Raw genomic sequence first — 25,947 nt, forward strand, 5'->3', positions numbered from 1 at the left:
CAATCCCTGCTGAAGATCCACTACCTTTCGGACAGGAACATTTATCAAGATACCTCCCAGTCTGGAGACAAAAATGTTACCAACTTTTGAGGGTAGCAGAGTTAGAACCTAGTTCAACAACACTGTATAAAAGTTAGGACAGACAATAAAGGATACTTTACCTGGTTGAGACTACTGTGGGAGTTTACAGAGGAATCTGTTTAGGACATTAGTTTTCAAGCCTGCAGCTGAGACTCAACTTGGCCAATTTATTTTATTTTTGGCTCAAAGTTAAGTCCTTCCACTTCTGACAGAACATGCTCATTTTGTCCATCTCTGGCCCTGATTCTGCAAACGCGCACGCAGACATGCACAACTTTGTGCACCTGAATTGTCCTGCAGCCTTCCAACTCCTTCCAGGAAGTATCTGTAGGATTGAAGGCATCAATAATTTCAAATTGTACTTAATGATAAAAGTAGTTTTGACACCTGCCCACCTCCCAAAATACCCAAAGGCTCTCAACTAATCTTTCAATTCTCCACCAGGCCTCAGTAAAGAGGCAGAATACTGTGAGGCCTTACCTTTTTTTAGTTGTCAGGCTGACGGGGCCAGGAGAGCTCCAGATTTCAGATCATTGAACTCAACAAAAAGTTAGTTTGACATTTACTGCAGATTTACAAGACACTTTGGTTTCATTTAGAAAGGACCAGCCCTTCATGCGTTATCCAGATGGCCCGGGAATTCAGGTGGGATTTCTAATGGTCACATAAGCTTTCTGTACTCCTCTTGCTAAAACAAGGCAAAATTCTCATCTGCGGTTTCTTAGCTGCTTCACAGGGCTATATATATATAGGCTTCAGAAGGCTTAATTTCACACTGCATAATAGAGTGCTTAACTCTATGCTCATTAGCTGTGGATGAGTGCTTAAATTGCTCAGTGGTCAAGCAGAGAGGTTTTTCTATTGGGGGTGTACGAGTTAAACCTTGACTCTGAAATGAAAGCAGTTTGACTTCGTTTGAGGGTTTAAAGTGAACTTTCTAAAAGTCTGGCTATCTGCCCAGGACAGCGGCAAAATACGCTAAATGGAGTGTGAGAATAAGAGCTCATTGTTGACTTCAAAGTTACATGAAATAGGTCGATTGGATAGTTCCCTCTGACCTGGACTTGGCCCTTATAAAATCATACATTTATAAAATTGTATAGCAATAAAAATGCAGGTGTTCTTTCATCAGTCACATGTTATCCTTAAAAAGAGTTTTAAACACCCAGTCCTCCCATCAGGGTACAGAATGAATCACTCAGAAGCAACGCATTTTCTTGTGCATTTTCTCTTCTCTGATTCTTTGTATATAATTTCATTATCTTTGTGACTGGCAGACTGCATGGATGGATGAAATGGCAGGTTAATCTGCATAGGCAATCTCTCCTGATCTCTCCTTCATTTTCATTTCTTTTTTTAAATGTAAGTTCCATTAAAAACACTTTTGTATTTAATAGGCAGCAGAGAAGAATGAATCCCTCTATATTTCAGTGGCATTCAATCCTTTTGAAATTACTCAGGAGGCAAGACTCAAATCATGTATTTAATAAGAACCACCTGGATGTCAGTTGCTAAAGCAATTAACATATTACTAGAGATAGGCACAAGATACAACAGTTAATCCAGGTTTGTAGGAGAATCTAACTTGAGGAGTGTTTGTATCGGACTGTGATTTGGGCCATCTCTGCATACTGCCATCCAAAATGCAAGAACAATTTGTACTACACGAATGCCTCCTTTCTGTCCCTCAGCTCAGCTGTGACAATAGGACTGAACAAAGTCTTGCTATTCATTCAGTTTCTAGAGCCTAATATTTGTCAAGTGTTTGACTCCGACTCCTTGGCTTGTATCTACAGTGCCTGGCATTCCCAGCTGTTCTTCCAGTCAGGTAACAGCAAGTCTTAAGACTATTTAGCGTCCACATTCATTCAGAATAACCACCTGAAACTATACGAGTGCAGAGGGAAATCGAACCCAACCATAAAACAGGTTCAGTTTCTTTCCGACAATCACCTCCATAAGGCAAATCCCCAAGCCAGGCAAAGGGCTTTAGCCAGAACTGGAAGCAAATGCATCCATGATACTACTTCTTGACCCATCTGGTCCAAGTGGAGACAAGAAGTAAAAGAAATCTCACAGAAAACTCCATTCAACATGAGATAAGAGCCCAATTTTCAGGAGTCATTGGGAACACAGGCCTGTAAATACTGTCATAACAATGTAGGCGGCTTTAGGAATGTTAGTTAAGGGTTCCAGGTTGGCGAAACTAATTCCTAGTTTTGTAATAACCCCAAGAGTTTGGGATTGTTTTAAGATTTATCCCTGTTCCGATGTCCCAGCATTAAACATTATGAGATTTTTACTGATGAAAATCCAGACAAAGTACTTAAATAGAGCGAATTTTACTGCTTTTACGTTTATTTTCCACCAGGACCCCCAAACTGTCTTGACATTCATTTCCTGGCAAATTGCTTTCCTTGGAAGGGGCAAAAATTAATATACCTTTGAAAACATAGATCATATTGGTTTTGTAAGTGCTAAAATTTATTACACAAGAGATGATGCAACAGCTAATAAGAGAGCAAAATTCTACATTGACTCTCTACTTTGCAATTTGGGACAACTAAAAGATTTCACTTCATTAAGGACAGTGGGGTAGGGCAAAGAGGAAATGAGAGAAAATGCCAATTGATGAGGGAGCCTTGTCAAGCATGAATGATCGGTCCTACGTGACATTCATTGCCATAGAAGGAATAATGAAATACATCTGCTTCTCTCCAATAAATTACTAAATCAGCAGCTATAAACCTGTTGCATGGCACTGAAAATTAAACTCGTTAAACATCAAGGTAGCATCTTCTTGACCCAAACGGAAGACAGGCATGAGTGCTCTGCAGCAAACAACTCTGTGCACATCCAGTCTTTGGGAATCATATATACACATACATCTCATATATTAATATATTTTTAGTGCACCCTAACCAGAGGGCAACCAGAAAAAAACATTATTATTCTGTGAGAAAGATAAAGGGAGGATTATTAGCCTCCCTTCCCCAACCAGCAAAGCTTGTCATGAAATAAACTCTTTAACATCCATGTAAAACACCAATAACTTGGCGTGTTCCTACTTCCCTTTCTTAGTCACCCTGAACTGTAACCCGGCATAAAGGTCACCAATGATTACTGAGAATATTTGGCAGCAAATATCCTTATGGTTCAAAAATGAGAAGGCGAGAGTGTCTCCAGCCCATCATGATGGCAGGAGAAAAAACTAGCACCAAATCAGTATTGAACCAAATTGCTGTTCGTTTATCTGTTAAACCCCCTCCCTCTTTACTTAGCCAATGCTCATAAAGAAACACAAAAGCCAGAAAGGTTGTAAGCAGGCTATAACAACACTGACACACGAAGAGTGGTAGAGCAAATGTCCTCAAGCATCCATCGTTGGGAAGAGGTTAAACCAAGGGAAGAAGGATTATTTTTTTCTTTAAGTTCTTATTTTGTCTTCACTCATAATTAGGGTATTTTAAGAATGTATCCCACTGCTTCGGTCTGAGGAAAGCCTAGCAGGATCTTCTCTCCTGGTGCTTGTTCTTGGCTTGTCTGTGGTCCTTGTATAGCTATCACCACTTTGAAAAGCAGAGAAGAGCAAAGGGGATAAAGATGAGATTTAGTTCTGTTACAGCTCTGCAAGGATCCCCATGGTGCTGGCTGATATCTTGCTTTTCTACTGATAGTCTGCCTATTGGGCAGGGAGACTCCTGTTGGTCCTCCTCGCTGAAAGCATCCTGCACTGATCCTGCAATTGGCAGTCCATTGGAGTCGCTGTGAAAAAGTATCAGTCAGCCTCGGGGAAGAGCTGGGGAAGTATTTTTGTTTTTCGGAGGAGAGCGCATGGAGGATGCTGGTGGGATATTGCAGCAATGGGGACAAGAAAACCTGTTCCAACGAAATGTTCAGCAGCGAGGACAGAGGCGATGACACTGTGAAATGATTTTAAGGACTGAGGCTGGGTATTGCTGCTGTTGTAGGAGGCACGTGTGCATGGAGGTGGGAGCAACAGAAAAAAAAAAATCAACGTTTTTATTTCAAACTGATTTAGGTCAATGAGATCCCGATGCTGGGAGGGGTAAATTAAGGGGATGAGGGGGATATTTCTGAGACCTTCGTTTTAAAGTGTGCTTGTGCCAGATTCAAATAGGAACTTTGTTGTATAGGGTTGTGGGGTGGGGGGAGAGGGAGAAGGAGAGAGAGGAGCACATCTTAAAACACCCAGTAGATTTATCTTGGCTCATTTTAAGCTTGCAACCTCGGCAGCCTTTTTCTTTCAGATGCTTGCTTGCCAGGGGCGGGGGTGCTTTCCAAGGTTTCTTGCTTCTGATCCTGGTATAAGCTTTGCTGGCCCTTCATCAGAGCTTCAAGTCATCTGGGAAAGCAACACTTCTCTGTCAGTACAATGTTCACAAGACTGCATGGGCTTATTACAGTCATCCCAGCAGAAATAAGCAATACCTTCAGAGTGCTTGCTAGAATTAAATAGCAGTTCTGACCCTATTTCACTCAGCTGGAGCCAGCTGCAAGACACTAATATCCAATAAAAAAAAAAAAAGACACAAATGCCCATTTCCCCCAAGGTTCTCTACAGGTAACGTGAACAGAGCTCTGATTTTACTTTTCTTTCTTCCCAAAAGGTTCCAGTTGGATTGGTCCAAGTCAGGCGTGTTTCAAGAGAAGTTCTTCAGACTATTCTAGCCTTGATACCTTTACTTGATGAAGTTTTTAATGGTCCACCTTTGCCCTGTACAGCTGCGAAGAATCAGATCAATGCCAGACATTCCTCTGTTCTCCACTTCCAGACAGCGGCCGGTCCCCTTATTCAGGATTGCACCATTCTGAAAGCAAAGGCACAGGTAAGTACACATCCTCTGCATGGCTAACCCAGGACTGTATGCACGCTTGTCAGGACAGGGTTGGCGTCATCCTTTATATCTACAAAGTGCAGAGCACAGCATTTGCCTGGCACTAATGCAAAGTAATAACAGGCACTGCAATAATCACTGGAAACTGCACCAAGACACCTTCAGCCCCCAACCAAAAGTCCCTACTTCTTCAGGTGATGCCGAAAATCTGTAACCTGCAATAACCCCTTTGTAGGTTGGAGACAGAAGCCTATATACTGAGCCTTTGTATGATATGCTGCCCCCAGTCTGGAGAACTCCTCTGTAATAAAACCATGGCCATACAGACCCAGGCACAACAGCAGTCATCAGGCCTTATGAATGCAAGACCTTATGCACCCAAAATCTAAGACCCTCTACCCACCTGAGCTTAAAGGAAAAACACCTTTTATATGTTACAATATTTCATTAAAATTAAGTTGTTCTGAGGCCGAATGAGCTATTCCACAAGGCGCGAACTGATTTCTGGGCAAGTATAAGTGGTGAATGGGAGAAGAACGCCTTTCTCTCCAGTGCATCAGAGAAAGTCCCTGTTTTCAAAGAGAAGTTCTCATTCCATATTATGCCAAATAAAAAGTGGTGCAGGCCAGAGGCAGAGCCACGTGCGGCAGAATATGGGTGTGCTGGACAAACCTGTAAGAAATTCCAGCGCTTATGGAGGCTGCTCTTGACCTTGTCGCAGTCGAGGAGCTGAGGGAACCGGCTTTTCATGTTATCCACCAGGCAGCGGGTGTCAGGCAAAAGAGTCGTAGTCCCAAGAGCCCCTAGATGAAGGAATCCCTCCTTGGTGTAGCGGGCCAGCTGGGGAGGATTGGGGGAGAAAGACTGTTAGTACTTCTTGAGAGTTATGAGAAGAGATGCAGGAAGAGACCGAGCCATGTCTACTCAGCAGCCGCCTGATCCCAAACTGATTTCACCCACGAACCAATGAGTCTGGGGAAAGGAGCAGGTAGGAACGACAAGGGAAAGCCTTTTCTCAAGAAATTTCCAGCCCAACTTTATGGTTGCATGGGGGGGGGGGGGTGTCACATAAGCTCTGTATAAATAGTCACCCAAATATTCAGCTATGCACTTGATCACTAGCTCCACCACAGATTGGATTCCTCTAGATTTTTCTTTGGGTGACGATACTATGCTTGACAGGGTGATTAATAATCTCCTAGTTTTAGATTCAGGCCAGCTGGCTAGTTTGGTCACGCTGCTTCCAATGTGCTTGGCAGCAGATTCTGGTTTTGGCAACTAAATGATGGCGCTGCGGTGTCTGGAACAGTCCTCCGGTAGCTCCAAGATTGGAGCTAGTTGGCCAGTTGGCCGGCTGAGGGATTTGGTCTGTAATCGCATCTCCCAGGAATCTCCGTGTTGTTTGACTGGGGGAGGGAGGGGGAAGTGGGCCATTGGGTCAGACCATGTCTAATGCTGGGTTCTTCCCAGTATCTTTATGGCACAGAACCGATTTCTCCCATGAATCCTGAAAATCCACTCCCTCTTTTGGAGGTAATGTCAGGGCTGCTAGCAGAAGGAATCAGAGCTGGCTTGTAAATATCTTGGAAAAAGATATTTTGCAGCTGGGCAAAGATCATCTATTGGAAGCAGATCATTCCCCCTCCACCTCTCCTCCCCTTCATTTCCCTCCATTCATAGTTGGCGCACCTGACTTGGTTAAAAAATAGTCCAGTTCTGTGTATGGCTGTTTAAGATAAAGGGCCGATACATTTGCAATGTTTAAAAAATACCACCAAAATATTTCCCTAAACATATTTAAATGCATGGAGTGAAAAGAGATGAGTGACAGCCTGCTTTTTATAGTTTAGGGGAAAGATATACACAGCTGCTTATTTAAAATATGAATCAATCCATTCTCCAGTAGACAAATGAGGAGTATTCAGCACATTAATTAACTGAGCATATCTGTGACCCAGATGTTTAAAGAGAGGCGGTAAATCACAGTGGGAGTTAGAGTTATCTTTGTTAGAATAATTAAACACCAAAAATAAAGTTAAAACAATGCACAAATGGGCTGACTTGATCCAATGCAGACAGATATAGTTAAGGTATTTGAATCTAATTTTGCCATTCCTTTATTTTGTTCGGCTTAGTTATAAAAACGCATGACCGGATTGGCACGTACAACTGTCTCCTACTTTTGGCAAGCGTATTATTTATTGACTACTAATGGAGCTGCTACTTGAACAAATTTGCAGGGATTTGTTTGGTGCAGCAGGTCTCCAGGTGATGCAAGGGGACAGGACGAGGCCCAAACTAGGTAGGGCATATCCAGGCATGATGGCGCTATTCAGTGCCAGTCGTCCAACGCTGCCTGGTCCCTTAAAAACTGTACAGCAGTGAGGTCCACAGATACTCTCCTGACCCCACTTCCTTTACAATGAATGGAAGTCTAATAGGGGATCGTGTGGCCCTTTAGCAGTAATATTGGGAACGATCTCTGTACAATAAGCATTTTATTTTTTGTCTTTTTGGGTTTGCTCATGTTCTCAGTTTTGCTGGGGTGGGGCATGTGTAACAGGAAGGTGGGCTGTCTAGATATTAAAGGAAGTCAAGATCCCAACTCTTATCACTGATTCCCTGCCTAGGCTTAGGGAAGACATTTAACCCCTGTGTGCCTCAGTTTACCTATCTTCCAAATGGGAATTCATCTTCTCTGCATGATGGCACCTTAATTACCTCAACGCTGCAACATGGGAGATTCTAAGCAGAGAGACACGATGGCGCACAATGTGTACAGCATCTGAATAATGCTAAAACAAATCAAGTACAGCAGAATGGCACGATTTTGGACTATTGGTTTTTGATGGGTCTGCTGTTTTCACTGCTTCAGGCTTGATTCATCAAATGTTCCTTGACTGAGAGCATGTGATTAAGCAAAGCAACTGAACTGAATTAGTGTCTGAATGGCAACAGAAGGAAAAGGACCACATTTTTTTTTTCAAAGACAAAAGCAAAAATAAAAACCCTTTCTTAATACTGTCACTTTAAGAAATCCATCTCTAAGAACAAACTTGCAGTACAAGTCATTTCCTTTATGCTGCTTTTGAAACATTAGTTACCATATGCATAATTATTGCATTAGGCATCTTTTCTTTTATGATCTTTGGCAGCTTGTCTTCAGTCAGTTTGTGCAGTACCCACCAGGCATTATAATTTCAATTCTTATATGTTATTTCTTAATGTGGTGGGAAAAGTAACTAGAGCAAAAATTCATTGTGAGGAAGTTTAGGGGGTGCTAGAAAATGAAATGATCTGAAAAACAAATAGGGATATAATGAAAAATGTATTGCACGGATGTATTAGATGTGTAGCCTACTGGGTAAAACAGCGAGAGACAGAGACAGCCCAAAACACATTGGATCATCTTTAGCATACTGTATAATGTTGGATCTAGCTCACTGTCACCCAAAATAGAGTTTGCATTGCACTTGCTTTAATATTCACTGTCTGTTTTTTTCCTCCCACAACAACCCCAGGCTGTAGACAGTTATTTCAGGGAAATACCACTCCAGAAAGAAAGCTGTTCAGGACTGTTAATGTTGTGTACCTGAACTGAGGTGTTATTCTTATTTAGAGTAGGATTTTCAGAAGACCTTAAGAGTATATCACATTGGTGCAAAGTGGTACTGGGTGGAGATACCTGAATGCAGGATGCCTATGTTAGTGAGGCACAGCACTTGGGCTAATAAGCTCTTTCTTTAATTTTCCCTACTTTGACACACGACACCTGAAAAGGTCCAGAGCCTTGATACGGTAGCCTGACTACTTCCAGCCCTGGACCTGACACATGTAGGCTTAGTTTTGGTATCTCTAAAAATGACTTAGAAGCACAAGACTCAGTGTCTACATGAGATACTTTACTGCAAAGTAGCATAGTCTATTGAGCAGTAATCATATGTAGCAGTAATCACACATGCACATGCTTACTGCTCAGTAAACCTCACTAATTGTGAGTAAATTTGCTACCTGCAAATGCAAGCAGCGAATTTACCCATGTTTAGTAGTGTTATAGTAGCGCTTGTGTAGATGTCTGATGGGGAGCAAAACTGCTCCCAGTCAGCTGGCCACTAAGGGTGGGAGATTGCTCCGTGCCACTGGGAGCTGCCTGCTGCCAGGGTGGGATCCTCCACTGAAGCCTGGGTAGGGACCATGTCCCCCTGCCCTGGCAGCAGGGAGCTCCAAGCCCCAACTTTGAGATCGCGATCGGGGAGCAGGGGGCTGGGAGACCCTCATCTCCCAGTGCCAGCTCTGTGGTTATGGAGCTGGTGTTGGGAGATCCACTGGCACTGGGTGATCCTTATCTCCCAGCACGAGCTCCGCAGTTATGGGGCCAGTGCTGGGAGATGAGGATCGCCCAGTGCCAGCCCCACAGTTGCAGAGCTGGTGCTGGGAGCTCCCTGCTGGTGAAGGCATGGGAGCCTGTTTCCTGCCCAGCTCTGTGAGTGTAGAGCTGGGTGGGGAGCAGACTGGAGAGGTGTTGCCTGGCCTGGTGCTCCCTGCCAACCCCTGGGCTAGCACCCAGGGGGAGCCTAGAGCTGCCCTCGGTTGTGGCAGGGGCCCATTGCCGGGCCCCATGAAGTGGGAGCAGTTTTCTGCCATTAGCAGCAAATCTGCTCCCGCTTAGACACCTGCCTGGGAACGTTTACTTGGGAGTCATTTACTCACAAGTAAACTGATCCTGGATCAAATTTATGTGTAGATGCACCCAGTGTGCTCCTAAATCATATCACTGCTTTTGAAAATTCTGCCTTATTTGTCCAATGGCCTACTATGATGATAAGTTTTCGGGCGCCCTCAGTACAGCAACTCGGGGCCTTAATGAAAAAATTAAAAAATGGAAACAAATCAGGAAATCCAATGTTAAGCCAAATAATATCCTTGCAGCAGGCACCAAATGCTGCTAGTTTCTCTTCAACTAGAAAACAAATTACAGCAGCAGGGCCCCTCAACTCAGAACTCCCTGTTGCTGGATCTGGAGGGCTCCAACTAATGACTGCTGAGGAAATGCAAGCTGTCAGATTCTGTCATCGCCGCATCCCATAATTCCAAACAACGATGCATTCTCATATGCTTTTGGTCCAGTATCAGATACTGTGATCAATGAGGAAGGTGGTCAATGAGAATGCATCCTTTAGCTAGATATGAAAGCTAAAAGAACAAGGGATAAGAGTAAGAGGTTTATGTCTCATCAATACCGTGGGTGCTGGTAGCAAAGCTGACTGTGCAGCAGCAATTCAAAACATATTAGGCAAAACATTATTTTGTGATTGTGAGAGAATGCAAAAAAGGAATGAGCAGCCATCTAATTGAAACTGGGAACTGAGCAACACTGGCTCTTCTGGTTTTTAATGGGACTCCTAAGGTATAACCCTTTAGCAAGCAGAAAGCAAAAGGGTAGTATGGATTTACAGTTTCTGGGAGTAACCCAGGTGTTAGCAGATCCTCAGTGCAGACACATTTCCAATATGCTCCTTGACATCTCCCTAGATCTCCTCCACTACGTAATTTTGAATACTAGTACACTTCCCTTTTCCAAAGTCAATTTATTCCACTCCTACCAGCCAATAACCTTCCTTTTATTCTGATACACCCCGTACTAGTATGTACTGTGCGAGTCACCCAGATGAGCTGCTCCTCTGACATCAGAAAGGGTCTACTGAGGGATTCATTTTCTGTATGCCTGCCCAGGTATCCACCTATGGGATAGCCACATGGGCACTGGATTTATTTGGAGATTTGAGAGGGGCCCTATTTCATGTGGAGAATAGGATGACAACGTTTGGATTCGTTTGTTGGCTCTTTGATGAGAATCCTGATAAAATGTAATCTCACATCAGCAAATGTCCACATAAGGTTATTCTTTTGAAGATACTATTCCCACTTTCTAGACATTGGCAAGTTTTTTCACGCTAACTTTTTCATCACCAATATGCCAGAGGATGATGGAAGTGAGGTTCTTTTGAGAGAAGGTGGTTGCATTGGGACAAAGGGGAGGAATTCATTTCAAGGTAGCAGAATCATGGTAATGATAATCCATGTAATAAAACCAAGCAAAACTACTGATGCCTTATGGAACAAACCCATGCTTTCTTGGCTGTGTGAAAGGGCTAGTCAAATAGCCAGACGCATGTACAAATTCTGCTCACCAGCTGTCTTGAAAGAGCCTGAAACATAGTTTTTTGTAGTTGGATTTCTAAGAATGTATTCTATACTACTGAACATTCAATGCATGGGTGCCACTTAGGCAGGGGCTGAATACACTCTGGAGAGCATAGATAGCCCAGGAAAGAAAGAATAGCAACATTTTCCGTATTATTATAAGTGATGACTATCAGATCACAACAAGGCCTTGGAGGAGGAAGTTAAAGAGAAATAAAGGAGAGAGATTCAATATGACCCCAACAAAAATATTTACAGAACAAAGAGTTTAGACAAGTTTAACACGAATTGCATTGCCTCTGGCTAAGTGCTGATTTTGTATTTGATCGAGGGACTACTCCTCTAAGCCAGGGCTCAACAATACAAAGGTTGCATGATTGGGGTCCAGATTAGTCACCAAGGTTGTGCTAATGCCGTGCCTCCGGTCCCCTGTCCCAGGGGATTACAGTCTAACCATGTTTCCAAGTAGGAAGAGCAGTTTGCAGCTATGCTATTCCCCCTCCTTTCTTTATAAAAACAAATTCAGCTGCCACACTTCTTTGAACAACACAGCGGGGGGTTTTTCTTCTCCCTTTCCCCCTTTATTTTTCCCTTTTTGCTAACCTCCAGCTTCTGCAATTTTAAACAGAGCTGGGGAAGCCGGGGCTGTACATGTGCACTGGTGCATCATTTAGTTTGATCTCCTCATTCGTAAGCCTGACGTTAACAATACATCCTCTTTGATTACTGTTTCTGGCTGGTTGCTCCTCTGTGATGGAAGAAAGTTAATTAGACTTCTTGGGACCTGCAAAATAAAAGCCTTGATGACCTTCATTGACTCTATTGGAAAATAATTTAGGGTTGTTTAGCTTCTTTTCTGCAGTGAGCAGCTCATCAACTAGCCACAATAAGTAAAGAGTACAGTATTTTCTTTTTAGCACAATTTATTCTGAAATGCTCCTCGTCTACCATGACACTCTATGCTCTTGGACAATTTCAATATTAATGGTTTTGTCCTCAAGTCCTATTTCTTTAAATGGGCAAAACATATTTTATCCTGTAATTAAATGGAATGCTATGCTGGATGAACATTATCTTAAATTTTATTGTATTATAGCGTCTTCCATTACACCAATATATCACCACACTTCTGACACTCCAGTGAAGTATTGCTGTATTATTAGTGTAATACATCATTACTGCAAGGTGTTTTGATGATGTATCACTTAAAAGATGAAGCCATCAGAAAAAGTGAGTCCAAGAACAGATTCAATTTAATTACAGGATAAAAGGATTCTTCATCATCCACCCTGGTGATGAATTAACCTGAAAATGAATGAAAGCTTTATGTGAAAGAAGAGAGGAAGGAAAGCAAAAAGGAAGATAAACAGAGGAGACAAAACACAGACACACACGCACACAAAGTCCAGAAGACAAATGCTACCCCAAAGCAACATCAAGAAAATGCAAAAATCCATAATACACTTGGGACTGCAGGTCTGAAATCAAGCCTCTTTAGAGACCTTGCATCTTAGCAAGGCATAAAAGCCTGGACTTGTTAGCTCAGATTAGTACCAAGCATGTAAGCGCATGTTTTACATGGCCAAATTATAGTCTTTCATGAGCATCTTGATGCAAGATTTGGACATTAAAGTACGCACATTTAGACTGGGCTCAAAGTTTCTACCCTGCTTTGGATTCTTGCCCCCCCACGCAAATGCTTCCACAACCCCAAGAGCAGTCCCCACTGACAGCAGCTGAGGAACTGGCCCAATAACAGAAATGTAAGTGTTAAACCAATTTAAATGAATATGGGAGTGGTCGTAAAGTTGGACAGAGATGACAAGTGAATAGTTCCATATCAAACTGGGAGTTTAGAAAGAACGGCTAATAGAAATTAATAAATTAAAACCGGGAATGCTTAAAAAATCTTATTAATTAAGAAATTAATACATTAAAATGGGGAGTTTGTAAAGAATGGTTAATAGAAGCACTTCCCAGCATGCTGTCTGGTAATGCAGTAGCCAGTAGGAACAGTTACTACTTGTTGTTAAACATATACAGCAAGGAGTTAATTAAACACAATGTTTATACCAGTCCTAATTGTATTGTCAATATTAAGTTACAATATACAGTCCATTAATTAAACAATAGATGTGAAAATCCAATTTCTTCCTTTGTGCATTGCCTATAATCTCAAGGGAGCCAAATATCAAAGCTTCTATGTTCACCGATAACCACTTTTTAAAAGCATTTTCAAAGAGACACGATGCAAATGATTAGTTTGAAACAAAGGAACTGCCAGGAACTGGCTTTCAGACAGAGAGGAAAAGGACAATGTGAATAAGAGAGAACAGGAAGAAAAATCTGCTTTGAGCTTGTTTGGCAGGTAGGCTGAAAGAAACTAGCAGCAATGCAACATTTTAATTCAGAACATCAGGTAGGAAAAGAAAACATCATTAAGTTTAATCAAAAAACAGCTGAAGGTAAAATAACCTGCTTTTAGTCATTCATCTCCAAGCCCAGGCTGAGCAGACAATGTCAGAGTAATTTAGTTTCTCATATAATAATAAACTTATAGGCGTAGGTTTCCATCTAGAAAGTGCAATATGCCGTTGGTGCCATTTAAGAATGAATTATGCACATTTACAACAGTGGCTAAGTTATATTTAGTAGTGCGAGTTACACAGTTGGCTGCTCCTTGTAGACAGGGAAGGATAAACTAAAGCAGGATATCCATCTTGCCCTCAAGTCCTGACTATGTATATTAACTGATCCTATTCTAGATACAGGAGACTCCATTTCAGTTCAGCTTTGGTGGGTGTGAGAAGCTTATTGTCAAGATAGTTTTGGAGCTATTCTAACCCTGATAAACCTATACAGGACAGGCAAGAAATACTGGGAGAATAGATTCTCGAGTGACATTTCTGGCAACTGGGCTTTCAAGTGTCCCAGCTGAAAATAGCACTTAACTGACCCTGGCAGTACCTCAGGAGTTCGTTCAGCCCTTTACAACCAGGCTTCCCTATTTACTTTCATAAGTGCTTTCCTGGCCCAAGTACCATAGTATCTGAACATGTCAGTCTTCAGTGTCATCACAGTAGTCCTATGAGGTGGCAAAATACTATTATCTGCATCTTACATATGGACAATAGGGGTGTGTGAAGTGGACCCTATTCGATTCAGACAGTGATTCGATTAGTTGATTCGGATCACCGTCCCTGACTCCATTCAGCCGAACCTGAATCTGAAAATTCAATGGTGATTTTGAGAATTAGCGATTCGGACGTAGACACAGCTATAAAAGTTTTTTCTACATACCTCGAGGTACCAGGCACGGCTAATGAACACTGCGATGCTGGGGTGGATGGAGCATCCCACAGGAACGTGTGCATGGAGGGGGGGAGGGGGTGGTACAGGGAGGGGCAACCCTTCATGTGCTCGGCAGAGAATCTGGAAGTATTTCTGGTCCGCTTCCAGGTCTGTTGGGGGAGAGTGCTGGGCCTCCCCCCACCCCAACATGCCATCCCGGCTTAGCTACTGGCTGTGGGGGGACCCCAGGAGGGCTGCCCCAGACCCAGGAGGCAGGGAGGACATGGGGGCCCCCCCAGGAGGCAGTCACTGAGCTGGAGGGGCATGGGGGGGCCCCCTGCATGCTCCATAGCAGACCTGGAAGTGCTTCTGGTCCACTTCTGGGTCTGCTGCCAAGCGCGCTGGGGAGCCCCCCACCCACGCTTCTGTAGGACACTCCATGTGCCACAGCATCACAGCATTCACGAACTGCCTGGTACCTCGAGGTACGCAGAAAAAACATTTAAAGCTGTGTCTATGTCTGAATCTCCAAATCTTTCCGAATCTCTCCAAATCGATTTGAAGGGTTTCGATTTGATTCAGAGAGATTAAAGGGTCCTCTAATTGGATTTGGATTTGGAGATTCAGCCACCAAATTAGGCCAAATCTCCGCCAAATTGAATCAGGGACTGAAGCTTTGCATAGCCCTAATGGGCAACTAACTTGCCCAAGCTAAGACCCCTTGCCAAGATCCTGTGTCCTAGGCTAGTACCCTAACTGCTGCACCATCTTTGAGGGAATAGTTGAGCAGAACTATATTCCCTGACAGGCAAGATAAGCCAGTTCTCAAGGGCTGGCCAATGCAGCCATTTATAGAGGTTACATTTTTCTAGGTTTAATCTGAACTACAGCCATCACTATATACCTGTGGACGCCTGTGGTCTGAAATAAAATTGGCTCCAGTCCTAATTAACTAATCCTAATTGAATGAGGATTCAAATCAATGCACACTAGGGCAGTCCGAATTAGGCAATTTAAACTGTATGAATTAACATGTAGATACAGCGTTACTTTTAGGAAAAACAGTCCTTAGGAACTCAGAGAAGCATTCCTTAGGAATGCAGATAAGTATTTTGCAACACATAAGAGGCTATCACACACAAAGTAACACCTTTACAAAGTCAAATGTGCCAACACCACCTGACCCCAACTAAGTATCAGTATCTTGAGCCCCCAGCCTTGCCCAAGTGCACGAGGTGCAGACAGAAGTGCAGCTCCCCGCTGTAATTGAATGCTTTGCAGGAAGCGTTCTGCGTTTCAATGATCCTGGAACAAACAGAAGTTCACTGTTGGTTCCAGGGGGAAGGGGAATCTAGGTGATGGCTGCAAGCCTCAATGGCCCCTCCTCCTTGTGAGGCTGCAAAGTTTTGAGAATGGGAGCGGGGAAAGGGAGCAGAGGGAGCTTATTCTATGGGTTCCCCAGCTGGTGCTGGACGATGGGGTGGGTGAACTGAAGCTCCACCTGCCAGCAGGGGCTAAAAAACCCTCAGACCAAACTCCCTCTACTGTCTTTCCCTCCTTCCATTCTGAAAGCAGGGATAGGCTGGCAGGCAGCACAGACAGAAATTACAGAAGATGCTCTGTTTTGAAACATCTTCAGCTGACCCCTTGTGCAATGAGGGTTCAGATTTTCACCTGGGCAGCCATTTTTTAAGTTGTCGGCAGCCATGCACTTGTGTTTGGTGACGGCTATAAACTGCGTTCTGTGGCCAGATTGGGCAAAATTGACACTTCTGGCTGAGCCCATGGGCTACTGGTCTGTGAAGTAGGGGGCAAACCCCCTCGAATATCAATTAAACCTTGATTTGAATTGAAATTTGATTTGAACTGTGTAATACAAATCAGTTAACACAGTTTAGAACATGGTGAGCATGCCTACAAATGGCCCATCAGTCCCTCTCTCTATTCAATCAATCAAATCAAGTGTACCTGAAACCAGGCTGCTGGCTGCAGTCTCTAGCTGTAAACTTGTATTCAAATGGTACTTTTGCTTCTTATGAAGAACTTTGTGATGAAAAGATGCAAAAAAGTGTTGTATGGCAGTGGGAGCTAAATAAGCCTCCTGTAAGAGGTTGATGTCGCACCTCTTGGGGCTACGTTGTTTCCCGATTGAAATGGTAGAGTCTTGTCAGTGGAAAGACTTTCTGCCATGCCTTTGATGTTATGGGAGATATATCTAGACACTCTTGGGAGACAACAGATATTGATCATAAGCTCAGGATGTTGACGGTTCTTCGCAGGGCTCCGCAATCCCCATCCCCTGCCCTCACCACACCTGATGTTCCAGGCGTTGTTATGTGCCTCTGAGGTTGATGTTCCTACTCTCACTTGAAGGACTCTTGTCTGAGTCTTTGGCTAATTGACTGCTTGCCCCGTTCTTCCCTGCACGGGTCCCAAGGCAGCTATTTCTCTCTTTTGGTCCCCTGTTGTCCTCCTGGGACTGGGACTAACTCTCTCTTCCTCCCACCCTCCTGGGGAGTAATTCCGTCCGTAACTTCTTCCTCCCCCAGGTTCCCAGAGCGGTTCTCTTCACCCCCCGGTACTGGATTCGCTGGTCGGCCGGCTCTCCCCGTCGGATCAAGTTCTTCACCATATCTTACCAGGTAAGTTGAGGGGCTGGAGTCTTCCCTTAGGCTCTGGGTCAGTCTTCTCCTCCTGTCTGCTCTCCGTTTCCCTCTCCTGTTCTTCGCTGTCCTTCCATTCTCCTCTGACCCTGGATACTTCCTCAGTGTCATTTAAATCCCAGCTGGGTCTGCCATGGCAGCCTCCTATTCACTGCCCATCTGACCCAGCTGTTCCTTCTCTTGCAGTCCGCCATGGTCTTTGCTTTTGACACGCCCTTTTCTCCCTCCCGGGTTCAAACCCTGGCCTTCGAGTTTGCTGCAGCAGTCTTTGATCTGCCACGGCCCCAGCTGATTCCCCAGACTGTCCGGAGCGTGGCGTTTTCCTTGTTCCGGCTTGTTTCCTTCTCTTGTATCTTCAGGTAAGTTTGTCCTTTTTTGCTTCGCTCTCGGTGTTCCCGTGGCAGGATGCTTCAGTCACCACTGCTCTGCTACCTCCAGAGCAGTGGGTCTCAGCCAGGGTGCTGTGGCACCCTGCGGTGCCTCAAGATCCTTTCGAGCATGCCACAGAGTGCCATGCAATGATAGCACTGTTATGTGTGCAAACATAATTCACAAGATAAATCCAAAGGTTTCAAATAGGAATTTATAGTGTTAGAAGCCTTCTGATCAGTGGTAGTTTGATTTTTATGGAACAGAAGAATTGCTCCATTATTTTTCTCTAGCCAAACAAGGGAAAATGAAGAGCTGGCATTTTCTAAGGGGTGCCTTGAGTCTAATAAGGGGTGCCCAAAATCTAACAAGGGGTGCCTTAGGTCTAATAAAAGGTTGAGGGAAAAAAAAAAAAAGAACTGGTGATGCCATTTTTGTACTTGAAGCTATATTCTTTACTACCAGGAAAGCTACAGAATAGGGCTCGAAAATGGCTGGAATCAGTTAAAGGGGCTGGGACTGCCTTTTGTACAGTAAGAAAACTGACGGTTAAGTTGCAAATCTACTCAATAAATTAATTACCCCAAACAAGTTTAGGAACTTTCCAGTCTCCTGGGGGATTTTCCCCCTCCTGCACTGTTTTCTGATTCATGTGAGAAATTGATTTCCTCAGGCAAGCTTTTTATTATGCAAATATCTAGTGAGCACTTAATGTGATGGTCTTTATTGTGTTATATTTCACAGTTTTGATCTTAATGAATGCAATTGCAGTGCTGAGTTTCCTCATATAACACAGATTAAAGAAACAGCAGACTAACCCTCAGAGGCTCCCCTTCTCCGTACTTCTAATAAGAATTGCATTGACCCAAGAGTATTAGAGTAGATGCTGGCTTAGAGAACACCTGGGACCAGGAATTAAGCAGCTGTAGTGAGCCTTTCTGCAACTTATCTTTTGAGATGAAAGCTTGATGTAAGCAGCTTGCCTCTGTGTGTAAAGCAAACCCCTTACCAATGGGGGTGTAGCAGACTGGCTGGCAGAGGCGTGAATCAGACCGCACATCTCAGGCTGTAGCCCTCTCCAGGCATGCAAGGGTTGCAGCCCAGCTGCAAGCAGTTGGGAGTAATTACAGGTTTGTAGGAAAACTGGGCCAGCTGAGAAAGATAGGGAAAGCCACCAGTCAGAAGACCATTGTATTTGTGAGGAACTTTGACCTCGGGGTATGCTGGAGGAAGCTACGGCAGGTATTCCAGGTGGCAGGGGGGATGGAGTACATGGTTGTCTGGCTAAATAAGGCTAGGAAGAGCCGCACTGGCAATGTTTAACAGACAAATGTTGTGCAGCAGAGCCATGCAGGTCAAGACAGACTGAAGGACTGCTCCCTATGGAGACTACCGGACAGTAACACAGTTGCTCTGGGGTCCTAGGAACTTTGGCTTGAGTTATGGTCCTGGTAGGGAGCCAGGCTCTATCCTTCACAGAAGGAGGGACCAAAGGGCTGGCTCGTGGGGAAGTTAAAAAGACTGTGTATTGTGGGTACTCATGGAAGGTGGTCCTAGAAAGAAGGGAAAAGCTCCTCAGGTGGTGGGGGGGGGGCAGGCAGCGGGGGAATGCCTAGGGTGAGCAGGCTGTAGGGAGTGGGCAGCCAGAGTGTAGTCATATGGCGAGCCCAACTAAGACCTCCAGGGGACTATTGGGAGCTACCCTGGAGCAAGCCATAGACACTGATAGGAACCGCTGTGGGTGGGTAGGGAGGACGCACCTGACCAGAAGGGATGGAGTTTGAGAAACATATTAACTGGGGCCTGTGCCAGAACAGGCAGTCTAGACTGGCAGGGGGCATTGAAAGGAGCTCCGTGCCCGGTGACTGCAGGATAACAATCACCGGATATCTAACCTACCCTGAGAAGACAAGAAAGAGGCTTAGACCTGAGAGGAAAGTTGGACCCAGTGTGGGGCAGGGGGGGACTTTGGGTACAGCTGGTACCGGTGGTTTGGGAGGCAGTGTAGGGATGGTGGAGGTCCCATAAAACCCAGTGGGGCAATCCCATATCCCTAGAAAAGGGCACAGAGAAGAAACCCCATGAGGGGCAATCCTAGAGCACCAGAGGGGAACATGGAGCTGCAGCAGTCCTACCCTGAGCCAAAGGGTGCTAGGGAGGGCTGGGCTAAACCAGAAGTAGATTGAGAGCAGCTTAGCCCTGAACAAGGGATGCACAGGGGAGCTGTGGCTCTGAAACTGTTGGAACTTGGGCCAAAGCCTGCAAAGCGGGGCCCAGAGGTAGAGAAGGGTGAGGCTGTCAAGGGGCAATCCCACAGTGCCACCAGGCACACAGAATTAAGCAGATTTGCCCTGCACTAGGAGCAGCACAGGGGAGCCATGGCCCACTAGTCATTCAAAGCCAAAGAGGGTACAACCAGAGCCAGGGGGCTCAGAGTGAGGTCAAGAGTAGCTTGGCCCTGGGCTAGGGATGCACAGGGGGTGTTGTGGCACAGGGGGAGCTGTGGCCCAGGAGCTGTCCAAACTCAGGCCAAAGCCCGGGGCAATATTAGGCCTGGAGGGAGGGGAGGGGAGGGGAGGGGCTGGGATGGAGGCAGATTAAGAGTGAGAGCAGCTTTATCCTGTGCTAGGAGCAGCATGACAGCTGTGGCCCAGTATCCAACCAAGCTTGGGCAAAACCAGGGCCAGGGGGCCCAGAGGCTGATTGAGAGCAGCTTTGCCCTGTGCTAGGAGCAGTGCAGGGGAACTGTAGCCTAGTAGCTGTCCAAGCTTGGGCCAAAACCCAGAAGGGGTAAGAGTATGGCCAAGGGGCCCAGAGTGAGATTGAGTGCAGCTTTGCTCTGGGCAAGGGACACACAGGGGGAGCCGTGGCCCAGAAGCCATCAAAGCTGGGGCCAAAGTAAAACTGCGAGGCATGGGCATGGGTACAGGGGAGGATGGAGCCCATGAAATAAGTCCTTAAGGCAACTAGGATGTAGACGGGACAGGAGTGCCCTACGTAGTGCCTGGGAGGTGGGACAAGGGAATAGAGAATTGAAGGGGGTTCCCCTCTTGGGGGGGAGGATGTGTAGCAGACTGGCTGGCAGAGGCTTGCTGCAAACCTCGGGCTGTAGCCCTCTTCAGGCTTGCAAGGGCTACAGCCCAGTTGCAGGAGTGATTACAGACTGCCTGGGAGGACTAGGCCAGTTGAGAAAGATAAATAATTAGTTGGCCACAGGAAGTCCAAAGGCCCCAGGGAAAGGAGTGAAAATCAGGTCTGACAGAGAGGGAGAGGGTTGCTTGGCCAGTGGCTGCAACACCAGGCTAGGACTCCTGGGGTCTGGGAAGGGACCCAGGGGCTGCAGGATGGAAGCAGCAGAACCACGTTGGGGAACTGAGTTGAAGACCACCTGAGAAGGAAGACTGAAGAGGAGAGAGCAGCAGGAAGCCAGAGGCACCTTCTCAGGGGCTGGAAAAGACTCAGGAATCTGAGTGAACCCTATATGGACTATGTTATTGATATCTATGATGTTCCTGACGGGTACGTGTGCCTTGGAATAAAGGGCTGCATGAAGTCAAAGACTGTTTGAGTGAAGCAAAAAACCCTGAACCCATTACAGGGAGTTTATGCAGCTTCAGCTTCATGAATTTCACATTTTTTCCCCTTTCTACACATACTCCCTTTATCACTATGCTGTCCAAGTGCTTTCTAACAGTGTATTGATTTCAATGGGAGTTGGGCAGTAGGCACATACATAACTTGAAAAGCATGTTCCAGCATAACTATTGTCCAACCTATATGGGTCCTTCTGGATCTCAACCTCTCTCCAGGGGGGAACTGTGTGAACAGTGCACTGTTTTGTTTTTAGGTGGTTGTCATGAAACAGACAACTAGAAGATGCTGGTACATACATTGACATTGCCAAGTTGAAAGATGGCAGAGGTATATTAGTACAGAAAAAGAGGAAAGAATACATGCAAAAAAAAAAAAAAAAAAGCTTTCAGAATCTGTGCAGTAATCAGTCAGTCCTTCCTTATAACACTCCTGGGCAAATGGTTTGCCTTCTGACAAATGGCAAGGTTCGGTGGGTAGATGTGATCTCTTTGATTAGACCAACTGAATAGTTAGAGAAAAGTTCTTTGCAAGCTTTGTGTTTGTGCTCTAAACTATTCAGTTGGTCTAATCAAAGAGATCACATCTACCCAAATAACTCTGCCTGACTATGTCCTTAGTCCAACATGGCTACAACCAACAACCCTTCTGATACATAAAACTCTACCTATAATTTTAATATGCCTAGACTGGTGGTCTGGCATGCTTATGGTCTAAGAGAAGGTCTCCTACCAGAAGGCAAATTAATGGCATCCCTTTGAATTAAATTTGGTTGATCCAGGGGAGGAAAGGTAGACGACGACTGATTTGACTATGTGTTGTGCTGTGAGTTGTAAAGGAAAGTAACAGAAGAATGAGGGAGCAGTCACAGAGGAGGTTCTTTGAGTTTTCCTTCCCACTTCCAGATGCTGCTGGCGTGGTCTGCATGTTTTATCTGAGTATACACAGTATGGGACATACCATCTGTATTCTTTCCACCTCCCACTCCATATGCATATGGCAAGGTAGAAGTACAACTTATTGACTAACTGAATCATAGATGCATAAGCTTTCATGAGTAGCAGCTCACTTCAACAGATAATACTAAAGGACATGCACAGAGCAGGCTAACTACCTCTCTCTGCTCATTTTGCGTATCTGTGATGGGTGAATCTCAGACAGTTAAGAGGTTCAAGTCAGATAGATATGAACTAAAAGCATGGCTCTTTAGCTAAACTATATGGAGAAGAAAAAAACCCAGCCCTGTATCCTCCTATCATGGCTCTACTTCCAGACCTAACAGGAGCCTGTATAACTTTTTCTCCAAAAGGCTGCAAGCAAGAAGGGAATTTTGAAGAAGGACTTGAATGAAGAGGGGGTGACTATCTTTCTGATGTGAACAGAAAGAATATCCCAGGGTTAAAGGGAGGCTAAACTGGGAGAAAGAAATGACAGGGATGTCTTTCCAAGGAGACGCTGGAGACTTACAGTTTCTGGACATACACCGCAGAATCTGTCCCCTCTACTCTAAGGATGGATATACTGGCATGGTTTATACAGTATCCCATCTGTTCTTAAACATAGGCTTTCCAATCCCACGACTGTCAAGCCAGGAGTATTCAAGTGCAGCAAAATTATTAATTCATTTTTAAAATACAATGAATAATAAAATTATATAAAGGAATTGGTTATCTACATAAATAAAGCAGTTGTCACAAACGCCCCATCCTGACAAAGACAAGCTCCTTATATCAAAATGGCCTAAACTGGATAATGGAGCCATGGTTTTTCCCCCTAGATTAAGATGAGAGGTAGCATTCCAAAGACCCATTCAGTTTGATCTGAATTTTTTAAGTAAGAAAAACCCTAGAAATACAAGCCTAGACTCCAGTAAGGTTACATACAATAAGTCTTTGCCTAGTGGAAATAACATCCTAGTTATCATCTCATCAGAAAGCGTTATTTGTTTTGTTTTCCCAGTCTATGCCTCTTTACCCTGCTGGCATATAAACAGGGAAAAAAAAAAAAGAAAAGAAAATGCCTTAAAATGCTTTGCTTGTGCATGTTCTATTCTGCTGATTGGCTCTTTGCTTGTAGCATTATTTACTCAAGTCTGGCAGCTTTTTTCTAAATTAAGCTTTTACTCACAGCTCTTGCAAGATTATGGTAATTTAATCTGGAAAATGGCTTTAAGAGTAGTTGGAAAAAATATACCTCTTTATCTGAGCTATTCTTTGTTCTTAACAGGAAGACTAGTCTTATCATTCGCAAGCCTAAGCCAGCACACACACTGTACATCTTTATTCTGCTTTGCAGCAATCTCTGCCAATTATTGATCGTTACACAGGCTTCTGTATAACAAAAGCAAATCCTTACCTGAGGTCCCCAGCCATGGCACGGATACAGTATTGCTGTATGATTCTCCTGTGGACCTTGATCAAGGCATACGTCTTTTGCTTTGTTGTTACGAAGCTGTGGGGGGTGGAAAAAACATTGCCTAGTTATGCAGCTGTCCCCTATGGGAGATGAATGCTGCTGACCGCTTACAGCATGGCCTCTGACCTTTAATGTTATGGGGAGGGAAAGATGCTTTACTGTGCCTTCAGGCATACTGATTTACAAAAGGGGTTAGTGTGGCCTACAAGGTTTTCTTTTAATAGAGAGTTTAATAATAACGGCTAGGGCTGTTATTTATACAATAATCACCATTACAATTACTACCTCTTGGCTCTGGCGCTGATTCCTGAGATGACATCAGGAAAGAAAGCACAAGGAACCCCTTCCATGCTACCAAGTAGAAGACAGACAGGAGAGCACATGCATGTAGCCATCAGCCTACGAGGCCAATGAAGAGGTGTTGTTAGACATCTTGAGAACGTGGTCCAGGTATGGTATGGAGAGTACTGACCGACACTGGAGTTGGGAGCAAAGTGTACAGTCTTCATTTTGGAAGTGTAACAATGACACTGCCTTGGCCTCTATGAGCATCTTTAAACATGCTCTGGGGTAGGGGGTGTTTTAATTAAAGTGGCTCTTGGGAGCTGTTCTACATAAAGAGCCCGCAGCATCATGTTTATTCAGCATCCCGCAGTTCAAAATGGTGGTGGGGGTGATTTAACTAAAGCTCGTTCGATGAGCTTTAGTTAAAGCACCCCTGCCTGCATTCTGGAGCATGGGGACACTGAATATATGTGCTGTGGAGGCTGCTGGAGCAATGCTAAGTAGCACGCTCCAGAAGGCTTGATTAATCAAGTCTGCTCTGATGCATGCATCAGAGCAGGCGTCCGGCACATGTATAGGTGCCCTATGTCCCAGAACTATCCTAGCCTCTTCTGAGAGCTTATCCATTGGGTGTTTCTAACTTTAATCCTCCTGTGCAAAGCATTATTAGCCCAGGCTTTGGCTGTAGGGATGAAATGGGAAAATCTTTCCCTCTGAGCAACATTATTGCCAGCAGTAAAACGTTTCAGGAAGCTTAATACAAGCTTGAAAACCAATAGTAGGGAAATGTTCATCATCACTACATAATATTTTGCCTGATCAGGAAAACTGAAACTGGACCAGTGATTTTTTTTTCAAGCTTAAAGGGAACCTAGCAATATATTATAAGAAACAAACCACTGTTGATAAATGCACATCATCAGGTGAATTAAGTGTTGAGAGATATTTGAGCCAGGAGATTTGTTTTTGTACAGGCATTTGTTTCCCACTCAGACCAATTGAAATGGAAATATTACTCTGCCTTTTCAGCGTAAAGGCATAAAATAACCTTAGGGCAATGCGCTTCCTCAGGATTAATAGCCATCTGGGGTCCTTGGGCTATATTTTAATTACTCCTTCCAGAGTGTCACTATTCCATGGGAAACTTACTGCAAAAGATTGTTATTTAATTATCGTAAATACTTATTTTTTATGTTCCTACTGCTGTCTCAAAGCCAATAAGGACTGAAATAAGTCTTTTTACATGACACAATAGTATGAGTTTGGGGGTAAACTTAATGAGCCCTATAAGGAATATGCATGATGATCATGCATAGTTGAAACCCCTGCAATATTAGCAATGGTTAGATCAAGGGAAAATGATTACAAGGGGAAAAAAACATACAAAATACACAGTCAGCTGCTTATCTAATGGACGCAGTGGGCACCGTACACAATACTGCGAAAACTTAGGAAATCTCTCATTCACATTTTAGAGACTATATAGGGTTTCTCAAGATTGGCAATAAATCTAAAGACAGAAATATTGCAGGGAATGAAGAACAATTTCTATAAGAAATAAATTTTTAATCCATATAGCTCTAATTTAAGGGTATTTTGGACTAGACCCATTATGGCATGCTGTTATATAAATATGCATCTATAGATATTGATATCTTACTTCTTAATACTTATCAATCTGCTTTAAGAACATGCTTGGTCTTAATTACCTCCCCATATGCAATAGTGTTGTTGTATCTTCTCATTTCAGGATAAACATGGTCCAGGTACCACTGGAAATTCCTACACTTTAAGCTTTTCCTTAAAGCTTTTCTCTCAGATACATCCCCGATGTCAATGCCTGGATTCTGAAAAATAAAGATATAACCTCAGCATCTTAACTATTTATTTATCCTTTAAAAACAAGGTTTGTGTTTGTGATTCATGAACATTTGACATTGCATCTAAACAGTCTGAAGCCTTTCAAAAGCTAAGTGGCTCTGCATAGATGAATGGTCATGCTACAGCATATTCCCAAATCAAGCATGCACTTCCAGTGCTAAGACGAAAAAAACTCTGGCCAAGAAGGTTAATAGAAAGGGAAGTCTTTCACTGCCGCACTAAGCAGGAAGAAGAAGTGTATATCACAAGAGAAAAAACAATGCTTTCAATGTTCTTTGAATTGTCAGCTCTTCAGTATTTGACAGATT

The 25,947-nt window shown here is 44.0% G+C and overlaps 1 protein-coding gene across 2 annotated transcripts in view; it reads right to left on the bottom strand.

Moving 5' to 3' along the window:
- Positions 1-1,551: 1,551 nt before the first annotated feature.
- GALNT17 (polypeptide N-acetylgalactosaminyltransferase 17) overlaps positions 1,552-25,947 on the bottom strand; it is a 362,022-nt gene continuing 337,626 nt past the window's right edge. Inside the window, exons 8-11 of one of the 2 annotated variants that reach the window (XM_019493492.2) lie at positions 25,468-25,605; positions 23,414-23,509; positions 5,613-5,780; positions 1,552-4,913 (exon numbers count right to left, since the gene is read on the bottom strand). In XM_019493492.2, coding sequence (XP_019349037.1) covers positions 4,785-4,913; positions 5,613-5,780; positions 23,414-23,509; positions 25,468-25,605 — 531 coding nt within the window. In that variant the 3' untranslated portion in view covers positions 1,552-4,784. The remainder of the gene's footprint in view (positions 4,914-5,612; positions 5,781-23,413; positions 23,510-25,467; positions 25,606-25,947) is intronic. The other variant, XM_019493493.2, reaches the window with a different exon arrangement.

The sequence above is a fragment of the Alligator mississippiensis genome, chromosome 14 (genome assembly GCF_030867095.1).
Source record: "Alligator mississippiensis isolate rAllMis1 chromosome 14, rAllMis1, whole genome shotgun sequence".
Taxonomy (NCBI): domain Eukaryota; kingdom Metazoa; phylum Chordata; order Crocodylia; family Alligatoridae; genus Alligator; species Alligator mississippiensis.